Raw genomic sequence first — 26,450 nt, forward strand, 5'->3', positions numbered from 1 at the left:
AATAGTCCTGTTGCTTAAGCTGAAAGAGTACAGTGATGATTAAAAAGTTGTTTTATTGTTTTAAAATCTTTGATGTGTTAGAAATGAATCAAGTGATTTATCTTAGTCATTAAAATTTTATTTCTTGAACCTGGATAATATTGTATGTTGCATAAAAAATAACTTACCTATTCTAAGTTTTGAACTTTTATTTCTTGGTTTTTAAATTGGATGTTTATTTATAGAATATAGAACATATTTTAGTGTTTTATTTGCCACAGACTCAAAAGCTTTCAGAATTTCTCAATTAAAATTATTTTCATAAAAGCAAGAATAATTATATCCTGAGGAAAATTGGTATATGTGGAAAATTCGTATTCTTCCATGAAAATAATTTATCTCTGCACAGGGACTTTCCTTGGGGGATAATTTTCATAACTTAAAAAAAGCTAAACTAAGTTGCAATATAGTTCTATATTTTAAGTGGTAATATTAGTTATAGGTAGTATTAAAATGTGAGCCTAAGTAGCTTCTGGACAGTGATGGCAAACCTTTTGAGCTCGGCATCTCAGCATTTTGAAAAACCCTAACTTAACTCTGGTGCCATGTCACATATAGAAATTTTTTTATATTTGCAACCATAGTAAAACAAAAACTTATATTTTTGATATTTATTTTATATATTTAAATGTCATTTAACAAAGAAAAATGAACCAAAAAAATGAGTTCATGTGTCACCTCTGACACATGTGTCATAGGTTTGCCATCACTGGCCTAGGATATGATAAAAATATAAAATCTGGTTGTTTTTAAGCAGTTTGTGTAATTCCCTTGAATCCTATTAAATGAAATAAGATTACATATTTTGCTATTAAAAAATATTTTAACCATTAATACCAGGTTTTAATTCTGTAATCCCCTTATTTTAACAGAATAATAATCTCAAACAAAATAAACTATTCTTTGCAAATATCTTTGGAGTAAAAACCTCAGTGTCTACCTATTAATGTTGGGCTGCTCAGTGCAGAAGGATAAATTTACTGAAAGGATCCTTTTCCAATTAAGGGAGTCTCTCATAGCTGCCTCCACATATATTTTTATGTAACATATAGACATCACAGGACAAAGAAACTGAGCAACTCATTCAGAAAATTCTATTGCCAGCATTATAGAAAATTTTTAAGTAAAAGGACTAAAAAATTATTTTCTAGAAATTTTGACTTGGAGAAATTGAGATTTCCATCTGAGCATAATTACAACAATAATATATTAAAATCCTATATAATAAAAGCCTAATATGCAAATCGACTGAACGGGTGGAATGACTGGTTGCTATGATGCGCACTGACAACCATTGGGCAGATGCTCAATGGGCTCACAGCTGGCTGGTGAGCACAGCGGTGGTGGTGGGAGCCTCTCCCGCCTCCGTGGCAGTGCTAAGGAGCAGCAAGCAGGCAGGTGGCAAGGAGTGAGGGGTCCTGGACTGCGAGAGGGCACAGGCTGGACTGAGGCTGCCTCCCCACTCCTCGCCCCCCCCCCCCCCCATGCACAAATGTCATGCATTGGGCCTCTAGTTTTAAATAAAAGAGAGCTGAGGTACCACTAAAATTATTGGTATAACATATATCTTATCTATTGAATCCTTTACTACCATTTAGTAAAATAGGAACTTTAGTTAGTGGATCAGTGAGCACATGTATTATAAGAGCAGCACTATATCATATGCTGCAGAGACAATATAAGAGTGTACCTGTCAGACCCTGCCCATAGTCCAGTTGAGGGGTACATAGTGGATATCAGAGTTGGGTTTGACAATAGTCATTGGTCCATTTTGCTATATTGGTTTCTCACACATCTATCCAGCATTTATCTTGTTTTTCTAGGAATTTCAGTGATTGCTGAATCAGTGCCCTTCATCCCTGTGCACTTCCACATGCATGTCAATAGAGTTCAGTCCTTGTTTATAATTCTGTTTTTATTGACATAAATGTTACACACATTGAAACATACAAATCTTAAGTGTACCATTCCATGAATTTTAACAAATGTGTAGTATACACACGTGTAACCAAACTCTTATCAAGATAAAGAACATGCATGTATACTTTAAAGATTATTCTTCAATATAAGGTACAAGTTTAAAAGTTTGTTTTGAAAAACAAAGGTTTACTAAAACTACATGAAGTATTTGAAAGCATGTCCAGTAGCCCCGCGCTTGTTTTGTCTAGGGAAGCAAACATCTGTGAAAGCATTTTGCCTACTCATGTTTACCGTAGGGAAAGATACCGGAAGTCATCTTCAGATATAAACCGGGAAAAGGAAGATAAATTGGAAGTAGTTCTTGGGTGCATTATTGTCTGTCTGTATGTATCTGTGTGTTTACCTGCATAAGCCACACACTACAGCTTAACTAGAAATTTCCTTCTGTTGATCAGGATTTTATTCTGAGAATAAAATATAAAGCAGCCACTTAATTCTTCTTTTTTAAATTGTTGACGCTATTGCAGATGTCCCTATACCGCCCCCCACCCCCCCCGCCCCCCGCCACCTCCTTCATCCCCCTCCACCCAGCGCCGGTCCCCTCACCCCCTTCCATCTGCACCTAATTCTTTAAAAGTACTTTTTACAAAAACGTTTGGTTGGGGGCTGACATCCAGTCTGCCTTCTGCTCTCAGCCTTTATGGGGTTATAGCAGTAAGGTGGTGAAGGAAGTAAAGGCCATGGACTTTATGAGAGGATGTTTTTAAATAACAAGCACTTAGTGATTTGTTTGGTTCAGGGGTAGTGCAGATAATCATTTAAACCAGTTGCTCCTATTACAAAACAGATCTGGGGAATAGGGAATGAGCCAGGTAAAAGGTAGGTGGAAGACAATAGCTAGCATCAGGTTCTATTTTCTAGTTTTTTCCTTTTGAAGCCGTAAAGAGTTGCCTGTAAATCATTCATGCCAATGGCAGCCAGTGCTGAAGTTGTGTCAGTGTGGTCTTTAAGTATATCCTGTTCAGTCAGTAGCCTTGAGAATTAGTGTATTTTAGTTTCATTCTAAAACTACTCTTGATAATGGAGAAAATAATCACAAGATGCTCCGTGATTATTTCAAACAGCCTAGGATGTCGTGTTAATTTTCTTTTGCATGAGTACAGGTTCCTATTCCACACAATCCTCAAGAAAAATTTATTTTTATGTTATTCTTTATGTTTTTTTTTCTGATGTGTTTATACTTAATACCCTGTTTTCAGTCTGAGATCCCAAGTAAACAGCCTGAGACTTCCGATGATATCATTCCTCAAAAGGTAAAACAAATTACCATAAAATAATGCAAACTACTTGCAGTTTTGTTTTTTTTGTTTTGTTTTGTTTTTAGTGCATGGTAGACTAGACTAACTTCAAAGATTGACTTTCAATTTGCTCTTCCTATAAGTTTCTTAGAGTTGAAAAGTGGGTTTCATTTTTGCTGAGAACTGTTCTGGCCTTACTCGGCTTTGCTCTAATTAGCTTCCTAGGGTCTGTGTGGCTCACTAACAGGCGGGAGTATTCATTGCTCTCACTATAAAATGTGTATGGCTTCATACTTAACTAACAAGTTCTGACGCATGTTAGTAATGGGCAGCCTGACACCTTCTGTTTTTTCAATTACTCATTTAATTTTACTAGATACTAAACTGTATTTTGAGAATGCAAGGGTATTTCTCTTTTAAAATTATTTTTTCAATCAGAAGGAACTAATGAAAACTAAGAGTATATGACCACTTTTCAAAATACAATTTAAATTTATTTTAATTTGTTAAAAAAATTATAATTTTTTCCCCCAGGAAGATTCTGTACATAATTCAATAAAAACTGTAGTTCTTTAAAACACAGAAATACGCTTCAAAATATTTAGGGGAAATGCCTATGGTTCTGAGTTTAAATCTGTAAATGTTGTCCCACATGTGTTCATTCATTGTCTTGCCCATCACTAACTCTGCTTTCATCTTTTTAAAATGAACAATTTTGAGTTAAAGATAATAGTTATATATCAAGTAGAAGAACTGTTACAGTACAAAGTGTGTTACCTTGCTTTCATTTCAAAAATATTGCAATGTTCTTATTTGTTCATCAGGTTGATCCTTCCATAATTGTGATATTATTTTTCATCATTTTAATACTTTCCTGTGTTATGTAATATATTTTAGTTTCCATTTGCTGGATATCAGTCTTCAGTTAGCTCTTTATTCCCTCATTCTGTGCCTGAAATTAAAAGAAGACTGGTGTGGCTTTAGTTAGGTGTACTTTTATCTCAACTTGATTCAGTATTTTCATCTAAATATTCCAAGCAATTGGACACAGTTTTCCACTTCAGTTTGAAATCATTTTTTAAAAAATGTCTTGCTTGAAATAAGCATTGTTGTAAACAATACATATTGACTACTTGAGTTTGAAGAGTAGGCCAATAGAATATTTTAAATTAGACACTCTTATTCATAGGAAAGGCGAAATAAATGTTTACAGAGAGAGCATTTTAAAGCATGTTTCAAACCCCATCCTTTTCTAATTATTAATTCAAAGTCTGAGTCTAATTCTGAGTGAGGAACCTTTATACATGTAAACTTTTCCCTCTGGTTTTACTTTTTTGTAGGAACTTTTAGACCTTAATGTTTTCATTGTATTAGGTGGGAGAGTGGGGGGGGGGGGGGGGGGCGGTTTAGGTCAATTGGAGAACATTTTTCAGGTAAATATTAATTATTCTGAAAAAGAAATGCTCGTTTCATGCCAAAAAAATTAAATATTTCCAATGTTGTAGGTAATAAATTTCTTTTTCTAAATTGACTTATATATGTCCTTGATATACTCATTTACTTAGTAAGTTTATGGATCATATTCTCCTATACAACAATGAGGATGTTTTAACAAATTGGAGATACCAGCTCAAAGTGGCAGACCAACCAGAGAGCACCATCTGGTCTGAAGCTGGTTGAGTCCAAGTTGGTCAGGACTCTCTGAAGATTTGGGCCATTTTCAGAGTTCCAGTGACACCTGGGAATATGCGAAAGACCAGGGCAGTTCTGAGTCTCTACCTCCAAGTATCTGAAGTAAACACTTGTACAGATGACCCCAACTGAAGGGCTGGCCCTTTAGGCCTGACCTACTTACTTTACTTGGGATGCAAGCAGCATTCCAGGCTCCTTGCAGAGTAGACATCCCCCCTTGTAACTTGATGCTCTCCAACACTGGGCATTCTCTTCACACTACTGTATAGGGAAGTTTTCTGATACATCAGTGAGCCCATACTGTACTAACGTGAAAATGTTATTTCATTAGAGAGGGTTCATTTCTACTGTGAGAAGAACAAAGCTGTTAATATTGTTTTACGTATGTCTTTTAAAAATCAATGGAATTTAAAAATAAAGAAACTTAACCCCAGTAATCTATGGATTTACTGTGTATAAATAAATACAGTCTATTAAAAATCCCTAGGAAAAAGGTAACATGTAAAGAAGTCATGACACCATACCTTCCCTTGGGAAGCTTATATTTTTATTCTTGAAGACAATTACTTGAGTTCTTTCCTCTTGTTATTTCTTAGAAACCTGCTAGGTACAGAAGAGCCATAAGTTATGACAGCAAAGAATACTACATGCGACTAGCCTCTGGCAATCCCGCCATTGTCCAAGATGCCATTGTAGAGAGTTCAGAAGGTGAAGCTGCTCAGCAGGAGCCAGAGCACGGTGAAGACACTATTGCCAAAGTCAAAGGTCAGCCTTCCTCTGGGTTTCAATTTGAAATCATTAGGAGCATTCCTCATATTTGAATGTATATGAAAATAGGAGCATCTGTGAACAGTAGGTCCAGCCTTAAAGATATCCATAAATATTATGCCATCTCATTCTTCTTAAAACTTCATTTCTGTATCTGAACTTTTAAAGCAACTGGCTCTTTCTTATTGCCTGCAGATAAATGCAATATGCCCGTTGACTTGATAATTCTTCTTTTTTTTAATTGTATTTTGCAGAATTCTTGTGGCACCTGATATTTTCATTTAACTGATAACTAAATAAATATTTATAAGTTTAAAACCACTACTAAAAATGTGTCCTTAGTGCATGTTAGCCAACAGGAAACAGTAATAGTCTTTTTTCCTATGATTATTCCAAATCTTTTCATAGGTATGCACTCTGCCTCCTTTCTACAGCTATATGACCATCTCAACCAAAAATACCATAGAAAATCATGATTCATTTCTCCTATTATTATAATACTAGTGGCCCGGTGCACAAAATTTGTGCGGGGGGGGGGGGGGGGGTGTTCCCTCAGCCCAGCCTGCACCCTTTCTGATCGGGGACCCTTTGGGGGATGTCCGACTGCCGGTAGATCAGGCCTAAACCGGCAGTCGGGCATCCCTCTCATAATCTGGGACTGCTGCCTCCTAACCGCTCACCTGCCTGCCTGCCTGATCGCCCCTAACTGCCTCTCACTGCCTTCCTGATTGCCCAACCCAGTGGTCAACAAACTCATTAGTCAACAGAGCCAAATATCAACAGTACAAGGATTGAAATTTCTTTTGAGAGCCAAATTTTTTAAACTTAAACTATATAGGTAGGTACATTATTATTAACTTAATTAGGGTACTCCTAAGGCAGTGGTCGGCAAACCGCGGCTCGCGAGCCACATGCGGCTCTTTGGCCCCTTGAGTGTGGCTCTTCCACAAAATACCACGTGCGGGCGCGCACACGGACAGTGTGATTGAAACTTCGTGGCCCATGCGAAAAAGTCGGTTTTGGGCCTGGGCAAGTCTATTTTGAAGAAGTGGCGTTAGAAGAAGTGGGGGCTGGACATATAGAGAGGATGAACGAAAGGAGATAGATGAAACAAGTATACAAGACGAGTGTGGATGGGAGAGTTGGAAGGGGTCGACCTCAGCGAACATACCTCAATCAGATTGAGGACATTTTTAGCAAAGGCCAGCTTAGGAGTACCCTAATTAAGTTAATAACAATGTACCTACCTATATAGTTTAAGTTTAAAAAATTTGGCTTTCAAAAGAAATTTCAATCGTTGTACTGTTGATATTTGGTTCTGTTGACTAATGAGTTTGCTGACCACTGTCGTAAGGCTTAGGAAGAGCCACACTCAAGGGGCCAAAGAGCCACATGTGGCTCGCGAGCCCCAGTTTGCTGACCATGGCCCCAACCCCTCTGCCTGATCTCCCCTAGCCTCTCTGCCTGCCTGCCTGATCGCCCTAACTGCCCTACCCTGCCAGCCTGATCTTGCCCCCAACTGCCATCCCCTGCAGGCCTGATTTCACCCCCAACTGCCCTCCTCTGCTGGCCAATTTGGTTCTTATTGGTTGGTTTCTATGCCAGTCAGCGTCAAAAGCTCCACCTCCTAGGCAGCCATTGGCTCCTCACAGTTGACCCAAATTTGGTTCTGATTGGTCAGTTTCTATGCCAGTCAGTGTCAAAAGCTCCGCCTCCTGAGCAGCTAGCTATTGGCTCCTCACATTTCACCCAGATTTGGTTCTGATTGGTCGGTTTCTATGCCAGTCTGCGTCTCTGGGCCTATCAACGGGGCCTGACCAGAAAGGCGGGGCTGATCAGCAGCCCTCTTGGAGGCCTGGAGACAAATGGCACGGTTGCTGGCCCTGCTGGGAGAGAGAGAGGCAAGTGCTGATCAACAGGTGCTACACAGGCTACAGATCAGACCCTGCTTCTCTTGTCAGGCCTCTCTCTGGGCCTGATTTGCAGCCCCCTCAGCAGTCAGTGCTCGGTCACTGCGCCTGCAGCCACAGTGCTGGGTCGCCATGGCAACCCAGCGCTGACTGCAGGACTGACTTCCTGTTGGTCAAGCCTCTGGTCCAGACGGACCCAGGGTTTTTATATATTAGGATACTTATTCTCTCATAATGATTCTGACTTACTAAGCATTTCATAATTGATATAAAGTTTTCATAGAATCCTTGAAGCTTTCAGTAGTTGAACAGTTTACAACCTTCTAATTTTCTTGACATTGCACCAGCAAAATTATTGAGATACTCTAAAGCTGTATTTACTGGGTATAAGCCCCACAGTATAATTCACAGAGTGAGTCAGTCGACTTGTGTTTGGGTCATTGGCACTTCACTTCTCTTGACCTCATTTTCCTAATCTCTAATTGAGCTGAAACCACAAATACAGTGCCACTACTATAATATGCAAGGTGTTATTCTGGGCCTAGAGTTGGAGGTTTTTATTCACCAAATTAAAAATAATGCAGCTGTAAGCTTTCCCCTCGTGGATGTTTCCAGCAGGACTTGATCTCTCATGCTTACTTATTATGCTCTTTTAGATGTGAAAATAAGGTTCTTCATAAGGCAAAGCAGACCCCCTGATAACACAAATTGAAAGCATAAGATTCTAACAGGTTGACTTAATGCTTTCCAAAATTCTTAAAGCAGCTATCACTGGTAGGTGTAACATGACTTTTCTTTGGTACAACTAAGACTATTGATTTAACTAAATGTGGGAGTTAGAGTGTATTTCGAGTGGTTCTCATATTTTGGGATCTCGTTAACTGATTTTAATGTCATCTGCTGTGATTATTAATAAAGTTATCTAAATGTAGGCAGGAAAGTGTTTCCTTAATCTGCAAATTAAATGATTTGCCCCTGTATTATAAAGAATTCTGTTCTTATTCTTTATGGCCTGATGATAGGATGTATGAATGAACATACTGCCACTTATGACCTAAGTCTTAAAATAGTCCTCATGGGCTCTCTAAGTAGGTGGGATCTGTTATAATCATGTTTATAAATTGTTATCTTTACTTTTGTTTCTGGTAGAAATTGATCATTTATTCATGGTATCTCCTCCATGACACTTGTCCATAGCAACACCATTCTTACCATTAATGATGCTAAACTCTCTGTTTATCATTATCTGATACTTATTTAGAATTTACTATTTATAACCATAGTGCTCAGTGCTTTTATTACATGAGTTACCTCATTTTGTCCTCCAACAATTCTCTAAGATAGGCAGTATTCCTATTCCAGTTTTATAGGTAAGAAAACTGAGATTCAGAGAGGGCAAATAATTCTCCAAAGTCACACAGCCATTTAACTCCAGAGTCTATGTTGTTAACCATTGAACTGTGTTGCCTCCTATATCTTCCTGAGTTATCTCAAATTGGAAATGTATAGGAGGGGCTACATGAGACTAAACTGCTTCCCAAATGGCCCTGCAAGGTCACATGGCACTCTTGGTTATTATCCTGTAGGTCTGGTCAAGCCTCCTCTGAAACGGTCCCGATCTGCACCTGATGGAGGTGATGATGAGAACCAGGAGCAGTTACAAGACCAGATTGCTGAGGGTGGCTCTATAGAAGAGGAGGAGAAAACAGACAACGCCACCCTACTTCGCCTCCTAGAGGACGGAGAAAAGGTACTGTGCTTCTGAAAAGTAAGGATTGTATGTAAGTAACTTGTTTCCAGTTTACAAGACTGGTTGATAGGGTGGCAGAAGATAAATATTTCAGCCTCTGATGAAATACAATATTAAACCACCTTTTGGGTTCAGTACTTCTCTCATCTTCAGGATTTTCTAACCTAGCTGATCACATAAAACAGCATGAAGTTTCATCAGACACAGTATTAACAATTGACACCTACTTCACCATCTTCCTCTATTCCCTTTATTAGACTGCAGTACTTGCTATAATTCTCTATTCCAAACCCATGTACACAACCCATTCTGGCCTTGTGCTTTTTCAACTCCATAACTCCAGTGATACCTACAAGAAGCTTCAGCCAATCTGCACCATCTCCCCAGCCTCCTTCACTCATAGAACATTACTTTGCCTTTCTATTTCAGCCTCCTGCACCTTGCCCATCTCTCCAAGCTCCTCTTACTGACCCTGCCTTTTAGCCTGAGCCCCCTGCAGCATTGTGTGCTTTGCAGTTTACTACATCCATGATGTTATTTCTTCATTCTACACTTAACTCATTCTCTTCTCTGCCAAAATGCCTCTCTCTCCATCATTTGCATAACCTCTCCTTGTAACTCCCATTGATACAGTCTAATTTATTTGGGTGTCTTTAATACTTAAATGTAGGAAGTGTTTCTTGATTGTCTTGCCAACTCAGGCTTGTCTAGATACCCTCCTGTATGCTTTTATAATGCCTTGTATATATTACTCTATTTTATTAGGTCCTGATTATTTATTCCTGTGTCTGTCTCTCCCCCTAGCCAGGGAGCTCCTGATAGGCCAGCACTGCTTCTTATTCCCACCCTATTGCTGTACAGCTCCACTCACTTAGCAGACACCCTGAAACCTTAAGTGAAGGAGTGTTTGGTTGAGTAAATAAAGGGATAGAGGAAGGAAGGAAGGAAGGAAGGAAGGAAGGAAGGAAGGAAGGAAGGAAGGAAGGAAGGAAGGAAAGAAGGAGGGAAAGAAGGAGGGAAAGAAGGAGTAGTGAGCATCAACTGTTTAAAGGATTGTCTTTTGTCTATTATATTAGATCTTGGAATAACCCTTGAAATCTGGCCCAATCTATAGTAGTAACCAGAAATCCTATCTAATAAAGTAGGAATATGCAACCCTTGAAATCTGGCCCAATCTGTAGTAGTAACCAGAAATCCTATCTAATAAAGTAGGAATATGCTAATTGACCCTCACACCATCGCAAAGATGGTGGCACCCACAGCCAATAAGGAGGAAATATGTGAATTGACTGTCCCGCCCTCAAAGATGGCAGCGCCCACCGCCAATAAGGAGGGAATATGCTAATTAACTACCCTGCCCTCAAAGATGGTGGCGCCCACAACCAATAAGGAGGGAATATGCTAATTGACTGTCCCACCCTCAAAAGATGGCAGCACCCACAGCCAATAAGGAGGGAATATGCTAATTGACTGCCCTGCCCTCAAAGATGGCAGTGCCCACAGCCAATAAGGAGGGAATATGCTAATTGACTGCCCCTCCCTCAAAGATGGTGGCGCCCACAGCCACAAGATGGCTGGCAGGGGAGGGCAGTTGTGGGCGATCAGGCCAGCAGGGGAGGGCAGTTGTGGGCGATCAGGCCAGCAGGGGAGGGCAGTTGGGGGCAACCAGGCCTGCAGGGGAGGGCAGTTAAGGGCAACCAGGCTGGCAGGGGAGGGTAGTTAAGGGTGAACAGGCCGTTAAGGGAGGGCAGTTGGGGGGGACCAGGCCGGCAGAGGAGGGCAGTTGGGGGCGGCCAGGCCGGCAGGGGAGCAGTTAGGTGTCAATCAGGCTAGCAGGGGAATTGTTAGGGGGTGATCAGACTGGCAGGCAGAAGCGGTTAGGGGCAATCAGGCAGGCCATTAGGCAAGCGTTTGGGAGCCAGCAGTCCTGGATTGTGAGAGGGATGTCCGACTGGCGGATGTCCACCAATCGGACATCCCCTGAGGGGGTCCCAGATTGGAGAGGGTGCAGGCTGGGCTAAGGGACACCACCCCCCTCCCCCCAGTGCATGAATTTCATGCACCAGGCCTCTAGGTAGTATATAATTTTTTAAATTCTGTCCAAATGTATGGCCTTATTAATGTGGAATGAGAATATTTTTTAAAAACCATATAACTGCAAAAGTTCATTAAGTCTGAAGGAAGCACAAGAGAAGCTCTGAAGTCTTGAGAAAGTTATATTTCTTCATTAGGATGCTGGTTGCAGCATATTTAGCATTTGAAAATCCAAGCTGTGCATTTATGAAAAACATTTTTCTGTATGTATGTTACACTACACTAAAGGTACTTTAAAAGTGCATCATTATTTTTCCTGTAACATTCTACCATTTTATTATTGAAGCAGTTCAAATGTGGCTATGAATATTGACTTACATTTGTATATTTTAGAAAATTACTTTCTAGTGCTGTCACTTGTCAAACTTTTAATCTCATGATTACAGTTTTTACTGTTTTCAGATTCAGTAGTACAAGAAGTATATTCAAACTGATATTTATTTGACATTTGTTTGCCTGTGGTTTAGTTGTTGATCTTTTTCCTTGACTCGTGTTGAACTGAGTTTAAACAAGAAAGTATTTTTAACACATCCTGCTCATTGGAGAGAAAACAATACTTACATTGAGAGATTCAGTGATTCCTTCCTTCTATGAGGAAAATATAACTTATGCCAATTTGGGCTTTTTACAGTGGCATAACAGTCGGCCAGGCAGGCAGGATCCAGGAGGGAGCGGATAGGGACCAATCCCAGTTCTAGTTCCAGGAGTTGTTATGGAAAAAGGAAAAGTGAGCTGTGTGGAAGAGAAAATAGCCAACAGTTGCAAACATGAATATGTAAATTATCTTGCTCTCACAACAAGCTAGTGTGCATTTGAAATTTACAAACAAAGACACAGAGGCCCAGAGAAATTAGGAAACTTGGCTAGATCTACAATAAGTAACAAAACCGGGAATTCACTCAGGATTGTTAGGCTCCCCAGACCTTTTTCACTTTGTATCATCTTGGCTCACACAGGGCTCAGTCCTAATCTGTTTACATGTATGCCTCAGTTCCCTTTCCTGCCAAGTTTTCTGTCTGTCTCCCTCATTATCGAACTAGTTCATCACCTGTGGAACCTGGTACATCTGTGCCTGGCACATAGTGAGTATCAGTGAATATTGAGAAAAATGGATGATGCATGGGGGTAGATGGATATGACTGAATGGTTGTGTTTTGTTTTACTGAGGTCAACTACAAATCAGTCTTAGCAGATTCTCTTTAATATGCTTACACTCATTTACTATGCTTGGCTCAGGGGATGCCATCACAGAGGGACCTTGGTAAAATCCTGTTTGCCCATTAAATCCATGTTTTAAAACATTTTGTTTCAGTTATATCAAAATAAAATAAAAATCTATGTTAATGAATGTTTATGGTTTTCCTTTATAGATCCAACACATGTACCGTTGTGCTCGAGTCCAGGGCCTGGATACCAGTGAGGGGCTGCTTCTCTTTGGCAAAGAGCACTTTTATGTGATTGATGGATTTACAATGACAGCAACCAGGGAAATAAGAGACATTGAAACTTTACCTCCAAAGTAAGTAGATGAATGAAGAGACATACAGTACAGCTATCTTTAGAAAACAATATTATTCACATTTTATTTTTTAATCCAGAAATTGTGTTTCAAATAATGTTATCTCTCAGTTTGTGTGCATCCATGTTAAATATTCACAAGGGTTATAGTTATTTAAAAGTAATAAAAAAAAATAGCTTTATGTTTCAAAATGAAAACTAAAGTTTTGACTATGCATTAATAATATTAGACACCAAATTTCTTGTATTATAATCTATATGTTTATAAACTTATTCTGAATTTGCAAATTGTTCTTTTTTAAAAATTTTAGTACAAGCACAGTTTTAGAGAAAACACAGGCCACTGCACAACCCTCCTGGGTGCCCTGGGTACCCTGGAAGCAGTGTGACCGGGGCTCAGGCAGCAGTGAGCTGAGTCTTACCCATCTGCCCTTCTTCTGCCAGTTCCGTGATGGAAGTGATAGTGGGTAATGGAAAACCCAGAAGGCAGACCAAGCTAGAAGGAAGATGAAAAGCTAAACGCTTAGAAATTCAACACATTTTTCTCTTCTTTTGCCATTTTGAACACCTAACACTGTTGAATGTAGACATGATCTTTGCAATTCATTCCTAAGAGATATTTCATATATGGTAGTCACTTTCAGCAACAATTAGGGCCACATTATGACTTTCATGGGCCCCTTTCTCCATATAAAAATATTAAAATTTATATTTATGACTTGGTTTAAAGATGAATATATCCATATTATATATTAAAACATATTCTTCTGCCTAAAAGTTTAATTTTGTTCTTCTGGTTTTAAAAGAAATTAAAACATTTTCTTGGGCCCCTGAAAGTATTTAGATCTAGGCACTGTGTCCGATTGATAAGTTGGCCCTGATAGCAATAATGGGATTTTAAAATTAACTTCATCAAAGGAGGTTGCTCGTGTGCTGAGTAGCTGACAAGTTAGTCTCTTCAATATATTTTTTGAAGTGAATATTCTGATATACTGTTCTCCCTTCTATTCATATGTTGAGAATAACAGCATTTGTTGAACTCTGAATTTATCTCTCGCTGTGTTTTTGTTTATCTCCTTTCCCTTGGCTGCCTATAGTATGCATGAGCCAATTATTCCCAGAGGAGCCAGGCAAGGCCCCAGTCAGCTCAAGAGAACGTGCAGCATTTTTGCGTATGAAGATATCAGGGAGGTACATAAAAGGAGGTATCTCCTGCAGGTGGGTTGACTTAGTAGTACCCAGTGTTTTGTCATGTTCCTTTATTCAAAGCATGTATTATTTTAAAACGGATGCATGCCATGAAAACCCTCGCAGGATCTGCATTATCCCTTAGAGTATTTCATAGATTATTCCTTAAATGTGGTTATGTGACAGACAAACTGACATCATACAGTGCATAACTCTGTATAATGCATCTCTTTAAAAAAAAACACCACAAAAAAAACCTAAAACTTAAGTGATATCTTGGTCACCCATCCTTATCCATAGCTATCCAAGTCAACATTATAATTGCCTTTTAATATAAAAATTACATCTTCCTTATAATTTTACAAAATTATAACTTTTTGATTATTTTATTTTACCATTCTATTATGAAATATTTTAGAAAAAAATTTGAGAACACGTTTGAAACAAATTGGCTCTGTTTACTTTGTAATTGAATCTGCTGGGAATTTATGAAGTGTTCTTCAATGGGTTAACTTTTTCAAATTCGTAGAAATTGATAGTGGAAAAAGTTAATATGTAACCTTATTTGTGTTTTTCTCTATGTCTTTTTTTTCTCTGATCATTTCAGCCTATTGCTGTGGAAGTTTTCTCTGGAGATGGACGGAATTACCTCCTTGCTTTTCAGAAAGGAATTAGAAATAAAGTCTATCAAAGGTATTGCTTTTTAGGAGTACTTGTTAATGCTATCATGGGAAGAGATAGAAGGGAAACTAGTACCAGTTTACTAGTAGCTAGTTTTTAAAAATCTAGAATTTAGATCAGTGAATTAATTTCTTTGAGGAAAATATTTGTTTCACTTTTGCCAACCTCTTTAAACATGATTCTTCTAACTCAGCGGTTCTCAATCTGTGGGTCGCAACCCCTTTGGGGGTCGAATGACCTTTTCACAGGGGTCGCCTAAGACCTTCGGAAAACACATATATAATTACATATTGTTCTTGTGATTAATCACTATGCTTTAATTATGTTCAATTTGTAACAATGAAATTGGGGGTCAGCACAACATGAGGAACTGTATTAAAGGGTCACGGCATTAGGAAGGTTGAGAACCACTGTTCTAACTAGCTTTTATAATGATGCTATTTTATTTTGAAATGCCATTTTTTCTTCTGGTAACGTATAGTTATCATTCAAAACCACTTTCATCACTAAGTCCTCCATCTCTTAACGTAAAAAGATGGTGAAGTGTAGCTTCAAAAATAATACTTCAGGTTCCAAATAGGCTTTCTTCATATTGAACAGAGAGACCAAGTTTCCTTAGAAATTATACTCATATGAGACTTTCTCTGGTCTTGGAAGGGACGTTGGATACCTTCACCATTGGAAAAGTAGTACAAGTAAAGCACCTACTCTAATATAACCCTATTTTATTTTGGATAAAAATATATTTCAAATTTACTTTAAAAACCTCAAAGTACATATCCATGGCATTTGAAGATATTTCTGTTGGATGTATGAATAATGAGGCTTTATGCACTGATCATAGATAGGAGAGACCTCTTATTCTTTGAAGGGTGGTGTAGATCCTGCAGGCCCTCTAGTAAGGGAAGTTTTCTGTTTCAAGTCATTCCATGAGGAACAATGAATGTCAAACAGCATTGCTAATCGTTGCAGTACAGTAATGTTAGTTAGCAGTGAGCACCTGGGAATGAGGGCGGGTCTTCAGGTGCAGTGGTTGTGAGTGTTGGTTGGTAAATCAGAACCCCCTTCACGTATGGGAAGAGCTAAGTTAAAGTGACTGAAATTTCAGTTATCTACCTTGTTAATCTCTAAGGGTGCTGTTGTTTTCAGCGCTAGGAAATTATTTGCTCTTCATAACTGGAAACCATTACAAGGAGATGAATTCTTCTTTCTGTGAGACATTTCTGTGTCTGTGCCACATTCAAGGTCTGCATTCATTCCAAGAATTTCCACATAATTCTCTTTGCCTTTAAGAAATGTATGTTGACATTGTAAGCAACTCTGAAAAAAAGTATAAGATTATCACATAAAGTTCCTTACCTTGTTTGGGTCTTCATTTATTTAGTGCTGTGTCTGTTCTATCATTTTAGCTATCAGGATTACTTGCTGTCATGTGCATACTTAGCTGTTAATCACTCTCTAGGACTTCATTAAGTTGACTCAATTCCTGTGAATCCATGCTGCACACAAGGCCTTTGCTTCCTGCAACATGGCAGCATATGTAAAAGGCCAAATCATTGATTTTGCTGTGGGCCTTTATTATTTGGCTGCGGAAGCGACCATCTTATCCTAACAGCGTTCTATTATGTGTTCCCGCTGCCTGCCATTTATTGGGAAACGGAGGAGTAAATGAAACAAGATGTAAATGAATCATCCGTCCTTTCTCAAGCTCTCATTAGATCCTGACTGAGACTTCACTTTCAATTTTATGCTATTTTTAAATTTTCCAGGTTTTTGGCTGTAGTTCCATCTCTAACTGACAGTTCCGAGTCTGTGTCTGGGCAAAGACCAAACACAAGTGTGGAGCAGGGGTAGGTGTTTGCTTCTTGCATTATAATTTAATAGTGAAATTACAATGTTTGTATCTGGACAGCATTATTTAATATTTCAGATGAGTGTTTTCTCTTCCTGGTGGTTGCACAAAATTGTTTGATTACTGAAAACTAGAAGGAAAAAAGAAAATGTGTGCATGACCACTCAGGTCAAATCAGTGCTCCCATTTTGATCAGTTTTCTTGGAGTCTTTTAAGCATGCATATATTCCTATATACATAATTAAGTTCATACTATACAGATTTCTGTTTTGCTTCTTCCATTCAGTGTTATATGTAATGGTTTCCCCTGCTTTAAAAAAATTCTTCACAAACATTACTTTTATTTGCTACCTATTCAACATATGTATAAAACATTCTTTTACTTGTGGATATTTCATTTTTATCATGTTCCCTTCTAATGATAATGCAAGTGTGATTCCTGATTATTTTTTTTAGGGTAAAGTCCTCTCAATAAAATAAAGGGAATGAATTTGAAGGCTTTTGATACACAAAACTAACTTAATTTCCATAAAAATATGCACGTTTGTATTCCATCATTTGTGGATAAGTTTAGTTGTCTCCATAAGATGCTTCTCAACTCTTTATATTTTTTACCAATTTCATAAAGTGGTTTTTTCAGATTTTAAATGAGTATGTCTTTTTTTTTTTTTTAATATTTTATTGATTTTTTACAGAGAGGAAGGGAGAGAGATAGAGAGTTAGAAACATCGATGAGAGAGAAACATCGATCAGCTGCCTCCTGCACATCTCCCACTGGGGATGTGTCCGCAACCCAGGTACATGCCCTTGACCGGAATCGAACCTGGGACCTTTCAGTCCACAGGCCGACGCTCTATCCACCGAGCCAAACCGGTTTCGGCAAATGAGTATGTCTTTTATTATTAGTGCTAGAGCTCGGTAAATGTCAGCTACTTAAAATCATCATTTGGGGATTATCTATAACTTTTGCCCATTTTTTTTCTGAGGTTGTTGGTGGTGGTGGTTTGATTTTTTTCTTTAAATTGAGGTATAATTGACATATAACATTATATTGGTTTCAGGTATACAATATAATGATTTGATATTTATATATATTGTGAAATGACCACCACAGTAGTTTAAATAGTTAACCTCTCTCTTCTCTTGAGTTTTTATCAATTTTTATGGGATTTTTCAATAATAATGTATTATTACTCCTATGTTTGTCATATTTTTCGCAAATTGCCCAGGCTTCCTCTTGCTTTTGTTTTTTCACATTTAAAGTAAAACTTCTGTTTTTATGTGTTCACACCTATCAGTGCTTCCTTGTGCTCTTTTCAGCTGCTTTTACTCTTAGAAGTCCTTCTGGATGATGTAGATACTTTAAGAATCCACACACCCAGCTCCATCCATAGTCACTCAGAACTGTGGTCCTTTATAATCCACTGGAAGAGAAGCAGGGCTACAAATTAATTATTACAACCTGCAAAAAAAATAACTTAAAACTACTGGAGATTATGTAATTTGTAAATAAAATTTGAGTCCAGTCTGTGTATATCTAAATATATTAAATTCATGTATTTCTTTTTAGGTTGTTGCTTTTATTTTTCTTTAGCCAAGATTTAGCAAATATAAATGCTAACTACATGTTTTTATTAGCCTCAGAAGCATGTTTTGCTCCTAATTATGTGTGTTGTTAATATAAAAACAGGAAGTGAAAGGCTCCCCACAGCACATCCAGCCTTTTTCTGCGTATAATCAAATCGCTAGTACTTTCATCTGCCCTGATCATCTTCAACTTGCTATTTTCATTGTTCTTGCTACTTTTTGTGCTGAATTGGCAGTTCTTGAAGAACTTCTAAAAGCTCAAAGGCAAGAAGCAGACATTCATTTCCAACTTTAATCTTCTTTCCAATTGTTCCCTTTCTTATAAGGTTGAGGAGTGATCATAGCTCTTTTTCCAGGGAGAGCATCCTATACATTCAGTTTTCCTAATGGGAAGAAGAATTTATAAGTATAAATGGAAAGTGGTATCTATGCCATTGAGCTGAATCTATTAATTTCCTTTCAGTCAATAAAATGCATAGTTAAGTGTTTGCTTTCTGGTTTAACAGCCACTTTGCAATCTTCAAAATATAATTATCAGTGTTATAAAGTTGGTAAACCTAAAGAAGGATTTTAGCCCAGCCTGTGTGGCTCGGTGGTTGAGCATCAACCTGTGAACCAGGAGGTCACAGTTCGATTCCTGGTCAAAGCACATGCCTGGTTGCCCCCAAGCTCAATCCCCAGTGGGTGGCAATCAATGATTCTTTCTCATCATTGATGTTTCTGTCTTCTCTCTCTCTTCCTTCCTCTCTGAAATCAATTAAAAAAATTTTTTTAAATAAGGATTTTATAGCATTCTAGAAAAGGCTGCTATCAAAAAATGTCCACAATTTTAAATAACCTGAACAGCAGTGACTTTCCTGTCAAAATAATTTATAGTCTCATTCACTTTCAACATCTCTTTTAGAAAATATGCTGTGTACCTGCTATGTACAAAATATTGTGTATTATTTGTTATTCCAACATAATGTCTTTACATCCTTTTACATAGTGATTATTGGAAAAGGCAGAAGGTTGTACTAGATAATTGTTTTTAAAACTCTTTGCCATTACCCACAGTAAAAAATATATTCTACATTGTATCCCACAACACACAAACTGAGGTAGAAAAGCTAAGACAAAATTCACTGAAAATACTTTCATTACTATATGTGATGACTCCCAATGTTCTGTGTTCTTCCATTCAATTCCATGTTATTTTATTGTTAAGAAGATGAAACTGATTTATGACCCTCTAATAGGTCCTCCATAGTCTGAAAAATTCTTGGACCAGGTGACTTAAAATTGTCAACTCTAAATTAGTCATTTAAAATTCTTTTGTCTACAGTGTAATTATTTATTGATTTCAGGTCTGGGTTGCTTAGTACTTTGGTTGGAGAGAAGTCTGTCACCCAGAGATGGGAGGTAAGCTTAATGAAAACGGAAGCTTCCTTTGTAATTTATAGTTGGATGGTGCAAGTCATACAGCTAAAAAGACACTTTAATAACCCTTAAAATAAGTACCATAGAAAAAATGTCTTATTTTTGTTCTTTTTAGAAAAAGTTTTGATGTTTTGAAATCTATAAGAAATTGTTCTTTACCTCATTTTGCATATAACATTTTAAAAAGTGAACATAGTGAATGTAATCGATTGCTCTAAAATGAACCCTTATCTCTCTTTCCCAAGAGAGGTGAAATCAGCAACTTCCAGTATTTGATGCACTTGAACACTTTGGCTGGCAGATCATACAATGACCTCATGCAATATCCTGTGTTTCCTTGGATCCTTGCAGATTACGACTCAGAGGTAAATCTCGAGTCATTTTGTGTAAGTGGAAAACATTTTCAGAAGTAATTAAGAGATACTGCAATGGCTTAGATGTTTTATAGTTTAAAGTTCTCAGCAGGCACTTATTCCAAGAAGATGAGAAGAGCTTTAGATTGGACTTGTACAGAATGTGGATAATTGACCAACTTCTTGGGTATTTAATCATAACCTCTGTTTGGTTTCCTTAAGTGCTAATTAATTTGTATCCACTGGTGAATATCTCTCTGCTCTCTGCACTGTGGCCATTGTCAGAAACAGAAATCTACTTGAGTCATCCCTCTGTTTAAAATGATTCAGTGAATCATCATCACGACTTGGAGAGAATTTAAAAGCCTCAGTACTGTGCCCTTTGCAAAGTAACTCCTAGGAATCTGTCCTTTGTGTGGTCCCAGGATTGCTATTTGGGCTACCTGTCCATCTCCTTGACGTCTTTCAATTGCTCTGCACACGCTATACTCCTAGTGTGGAGTTCTCCCAGTGCTCTTGCACACCTTCTCTCCCATTACACATTCACCTGGCTAGCTCCATTCCACCCTGCAGGACACATGCGGGTATCACTGTCCTGAAGCTGTGTCTTGTTATAATCATGATTTGTGTTTGACCCTACTTGATTGTGAGGTCCTTGAGCACAAAGACTATTTTACATGTCTCTCAATTCCCAACCTCTACAATAATGCCTGGTACTTAGCGTACACTTTAATGTTTGTTGAATTAACCAAAAAAATATTTATGAGATATTTTGCATATAGATTTTGAGAGGACAAATGTACTAATTTGACTTGTATTTATAAATGTGGATCAATTTCTCCTGCCCAAGACTTTTAAAGTACAAGTTTGGCAAAATTGGTTGGTTATGATGTCCTATTAAAAGAATACAAATTAAATATCCCACAGGTACATATTTCAAATTTCTACTTTTAAAACCCTCAGGATGTAAATTCAGGTTTACTTTCAAATATATGAGTTAGGTCAACTAGAGATGAGCTTTAAAATAATCTGGCAGACTGAAAGATTCCGTCTCAGTCACAGTCACTTGGCCTGGTCTGATGCCTTTTAGAGGTGAATGAATTCCTGAGTGTTCTACTTTATGTCATTTTCCAATCACCTCTATGAAGGAAATGCTCAAAAGTAAGGTCAGCGTGAAACAGGGGAGGTGGAGAAGAGAACAGAGAGGGGATTTGTTCCTCTAGGTCAGCGGTTCTCAACCTGTGGGTCGCGACCCCTTTGGGGGTCGAATGACCCTTTCACAGGGGTCGCCTAAGACCATCGGAAAACACATATATCATTACATATTGTTTTTGTGACTAATCACTATGCTTTAATTATGTTCAGTTTGTAACAATGAAAATATATCCTGCATATCAGATATTTACATTATGATTCATAACAGTAGCAAAATTACAGTTATGAAGTAGCAACGAAAATAATTTTATGGTTGGGGTCACCACAACATGAGGAACTGTATTAAAGGGTCGCGGCATTAGAACCACTGCTCTAGATACTAGTATGTGGATGACAGAGGATAAAGATGAATTGGAGCTTTTGTGTCCACAGTCTCCTGCTGTGTCCTTGCCAAGACTAGAGAGGATTTTCCCTCCTCCTCCTCATCTCCAGACATGGGTCTTTAGTGCCCTCCTCTGTCAACACTTAATTTCCAAAGCAGTTGTCTTCAAACCGAGCCACTTAACAAACTGCCGTGTGCCTCTCTATAAAGTGTGAATGACCAGCAGGTGCATGGCATTGTTTTGGAGTCCAGTTCTGCTGTGGGACCCGAAAGATACTAGCACATTTACAAGTCACCATTGTCAGCTGTAGCCACCATTATGAGAATGGTGGGAATAGAGGGTGTATGGTAATGTGAAACTAGGTTTATTTTGTATTTTAGGAGGTCGATCTTAGTAATCCCAAGACATTTAGAAACCTGGCGAAGCCGATGGGAGCGCAGACAGATGAACGATTAGCTCAATATAAGAAGCGATATAAAGACTGGGAAGACCCTAATGGTAAGTAACTTTTCTTGTCATAAACTTTTACCTAATTTCAAAATTAAGCCGTTAATTTAGTGGTCTGACCTCCTTGCATCTTTCCCAAATTGCTTATATATCATTATCTCTGTATATGCACACATCTATACAGCTATCAGAGTAGAAAATCTGCTTTTGCATGCCAGCTGATGGCCATGTTTAGAAGGGATTTTTTAGGTAGCCTATCAGGTACTGGCAGAAAACTAAGTAAAGTATGTCTGTTTGGCACAGGGCAGAAATTTCCCATCATAATGTGCCTTCACTTTGACTCATATGTAGGCTAGGAATTACTCTTTCATTTATTGACTCAATTTTTAGAACCCTTTTGCATTAAAAAATAAAAATAAAAAAATTGACTACCTTCTGAAACACCTCAGTTTCTTATTATTTATTATTATGTTTAATGTTTATCATGTGTGCCCCAAAAATAAGCAAAAGAAAGGCGGGGGGAACTAAGCCTAACAGTAGTCCCTATGTGGACTCTTTTTTCCCATTGATTTTTATAAAGAGTGGAAGGGAGGGAGGGAGAGAAGCATTGATGTGAGAGAGACACATTGGTTGGTTACCTCCCACACAGCCCCAACCATGGCCAGGGATCAAACCTTCAACCTAGGTATGTGCCCTTGGCCGGGAATTGAACTCACGACCCTTCAGTGCATGGGCTGACACTCTAACCACTGAGCAAAACCAGCCAAGGATGGACTCTTTTTCTCCCCCCGCCAATAAGAATAGTAAAAATTGCATAATATTCATAGACAATTTAGGGAAATATGGTGATGCAGAGCCAGAACCTAATGAAAAGTATCTGCGAGTCAAATATCCTGCATTAGTGGAGATGTTTTGCTCTTCAGAGTTATCTGTTACAATTAGCCTCAAAACAGGAATTGCTAGATATGCTAAGTTTAAGGGGAAAGGCATCAGATTATACTTACTTTTCATTACTGCCCAATATGTAAGTGAGGGGAACAGTGTCACCACAAAGTTTTCATGCTACAAACGCCAGCACTAGCTGTATTTAGTGTCACAGTTGTATTTAGTGTCACTAGCTGTATTTAGTGTCATCAGCATTTTTAAGCCTATTAATACTAATATTATTTTTTATGTTTACTCTTTTGTTTTCAATGTTGCTGTAATTTTTTGAGCAGGAGAAACTCCAGCCTACCACTATGGGACCCACTATTCATCTGCCATGATTGTGGCTTCATACCTAGTGAGGATGGAGCCTTTCACACAGATATTCTTACGGCTGCAGGTAAAACTCCAAATTCAGAATTGTCCCATTCTGCACAAGCCTTCTTTCTATTTAAAATTGTTGCTTTTTAAAAATATACTGTTATCTTGCCTTACAAGAGGACCCATAATCAAAACATAATTAAAGTGAAATTTTGCTGTACCAAAATTGATGAATAAGCCAGAATTTGTTTACAATAAACAAGTGCCAAGGTCCTTTAGTCAAATAAGCAAGTAGCATATGCTTTCTGGCCAGGCATATGGAATTCAGCCTTAATTGGTTGAATTCAACAAACATTTTTAAAAAAAGAAAGAAAAGTCATTAGTCTAGCTCATTTGCTGTTTTCTTAATTATAGGTGCTTTTCTCCACATTCTCTTTCATTTATTCAGACAGCATTCTGGTGCTTGGAGTACTTTAATGAATAAAGGCAAAAGCCTTGCCGTGTAGAGCTTATATACTATTTTGGTTGAGGGAGCCAGTCAAACAGAATGAATAACTATATTGTCAAGTGTTTTAGAATGTGATAAATGCTGTCAGAAAAATATAGATCAGGGAAAGGGGAATGGGAAGTACAGGAATGGGAGGCAGGGGAGGTTACAATGCAGTTTTTTTAAAAGTATGTTTTTATTGATTTCAGAGAGGAAGGGAGAGGGAGAGAGAGATAGAAACATCAGCGATGAGAGAGAATCATTGATCGGCTGCCTCCTGCATGCCTCACACTGGGGATTGAGCCTGCAACCCGGGTATGTGCCGATGCTCAATCACTGGCCCACATTAGCCAGGCACGTTGCAATTTTAAGGAACGATCAGAGTAGGTCTTCTTTAAAAGGTAACATCTGAACAAAAACTTTAAGGAGGAAAGGGAGTTAATCATTCCAGTGTCTGGTGAAAGTGTGTTTTAGGCAAAGGGCACAGCCCAGGCAAGGCCCCAAGTCAAGTGTAATGCCTGAGATGCCTCAGAAACAACAAGGAGGCCAATGTGTCTGGAGCAGAGTAAGTGTGGGGAGAAGTCCTAGAGGCCCGATTGTGTGATGGCCACAGTGAACTTCATCATAGAGACGGTTATTCTGTGTTCGCTTAAAACACAGCATAACGAGCTTGATTGAGGAAGAGGTTGGTGGGCAAAAGAAATCCCCTTTCTATTTGAATTAGTCTTATCAATCTATATATTTTTGATCACCTTCCTAGTTCTCCACTTAATTCTCATTGGTGTGAGAACTTCAATGTAATGTTATTTGTGAAATTAGTCAAGCACATATGTACCTGGAACATCTCCAACTGTGAATGACTATAATCTTTAAGAGAGCATCAAAATGTGGAAGACTTGGTATTCCTTATTGTCTTGCCTCTCTCTAAAAACTAGTATTTTTTTAAATGGCTTTTTAAAGTCTTTACATTTGGATTTCACCTTGATTACAAAACAAATACATTGAGCACCCTTTGTAAAGAATACCCCAGAAATAATTAATTAGATTAATTTTGGGGGGTGGTCATTTAAAATGTAGTGTATTTGACATAGGATGATGGGAAATGGAAAGGTCAGCAAACATCGACTTAGGGTTTTCAAGCCCTTGAGCTTGACTGAAGCTGTGAGGCGGGACTTCTTCTCTAATAGGGAGGTGCCTTCCCATTCTGCCCACAGGGAGGCCACTTTGACCTGGCTGACCGGATGTTTCACAGTGTGCGGGAGGCCTGGTACTCAGCATCAAAGCACAACATGGCAGACGTGAAAGAACTGATCCCAGAATTTTTTTACTTACCAGAATTCCTGTTCAATTCCAACAACTTTGATCTGGGTACGTAGAGCGGTGGCACTGTTTTAGAAATGTTGTCCAGGAAGACATTGGTAAAAATAAGTCACTTTCTAAAGACTGCAGTACACACTGAGGAGATGGCACTGTGGTTCAGCTGCCACGTTGACTGTAATTGGGTGTCTGCGATTAAGTAGAAAAAGAAAAATGGCTGTTTCAAACCTAGAGTCTGGGAAACGTTTATAAATTGACACAGATTACATCTACTGGTCAGAACATTGTTATGTCAATGAAAACAGACATGAGGTAAAAATTTATTTGAGAATTATTACAATTGAAACCCATTAGTAGCCAAGAGTGTTGTATCCAAATTTTCATGTATTATTTAAATCTTATGTATTGCTTGAGGCATTCTCAGCTTACATGTAATATGTTTTAAAATTAGAATTTCATAATAACTGTAAGTAAATTCCTTTTCTTATCCTGCTAGGATACTGATTTCTAGAAAAACAGGACCAAATCAACATTTATAAAAAGGAGAGAAATTTCATCAATGCTCTGCTCCCCGTGTATTATCTAAGAGCTACAGGAAATTGATTTGACTTTGGTTACAGTTTCTTGGAACACAGTTTGCTGATCTATGTTTCTGGTTATTTCTTTTAAAACATATAATAATTCCATTGTTTCCACTGTAGGATAATTCTGCCAGATATTCTTCTGTTTTATATTTTTTTATACCTTCTACTTTATACTGTATTTAAGAGTTCAACATATAAATCATTACTATACTACCTCAAAATATTTCATTAACAGAAAATTCAGGAAGCTATTCATATCTAATTATTTGAGTGATTTTTTTTAAAGACAATTTTAACTTAATTTATCCATCAGCAGTCCTAACTTTGTGAAATTATAGCTCCAGGTCCAATGGAAAAGATAATATGACTCTCTGAGTAGCCCCAGCACAAGTCCTGAAGTTAAGTCTCATTACTTCTGATTGGTCCTGGAGCTCACCCATGAGTACCTAAAGACACCAAGTTCTAGGACTTGGAGTTGGAGGGAATGATAGTTACTGGAAGGAATAGAATGGATAGTAAATAAGGAAAAACAACTGATGTGTACACAGCATTTGCATATGGCTACACATTAGTGTTATATTAGGTTTACTTATAGTTCTCCTTCGGAAAAGGACTGTCTTCCCTAGGGACATCCTTCCAAGATACAAATATAGAAAGGTACAGAAAGAGATACCCTCGATCTTTCAGAAACACTGGATCCATTATAATAGTCTGTGTTGCAAAAATGTTTTAGCCAGACTACTTACAAACCCAGCCAAATGCT

At 38.1% G+C, this 26,450-nt stretch overlaps 1 protein-coding gene across 6 annotated transcripts in view; it reads left to right on the forward strand.

Annotated features, from left to right (window-relative positions):
• WDFY3 (WD repeat and FYVE domain containing 3) overlaps positions 1-26,450 on the forward strand; it is a 274,072-nt gene that overhangs the window by 220,025 nt on the left and 27,597 nt on the right. For 5 of the 6 annotated variants that reach the window (XM_070393429.1, XM_070393438.1, XM_070393445.1 and 2 more), the window contains 12 exons: positions 3,219-3,272; positions 5,546-5,714; positions 9,214-9,377; positions 12,842-12,990; positions 14,087-14,207; positions 14,785-14,870; positions 16,628-16,708; positions 19,644-19,698; positions 19,962-20,081; positions 21,988-22,105; positions 23,272-23,378; positions 25,001-25,154. In XM_070393429.1, the coding sequence (XP_070249530.1) occupies positions 3,219-3,272; positions 5,546-5,714; positions 9,214-9,377; positions 12,842-12,990; positions 14,087-14,207; positions 14,785-14,870; positions 16,628-16,708; positions 19,644-19,698; positions 19,962-20,081; positions 21,988-22,105; positions 23,272-23,378; positions 25,001-25,154 (1,378 nt within the window). The remainder of the gene's footprint in view (positions 1-3,218; positions 3,273-5,545; positions 5,715-9,213; positions 9,378-12,841; positions 12,991-14,086; positions 14,208-14,784; positions 14,871-16,627; positions 16,709-19,643; positions 19,699-19,961; positions 20,082-21,987; positions 22,106-23,271; positions 23,379-25,000; positions 25,155-26,450) is intronic. The other variant, XM_070393454.1, reaches the window with a different exon arrangement.

This window comes from Myotis yumanensis, unplaced genomic scaffold (assembly GCF_028538775.1).
Source record: "Myotis yumanensis isolate MYYU_CA2020_CCGP unplaced genomic scaffold, mMyoYum1.0.hap1 SCAF_1, whole genome shotgun sequence".
Lineage (NCBI taxonomy): Eukaryota > Metazoa > Chordata > Mammalia > Chiroptera > Vespertilionidae > Myotis > Myotis yumanensis.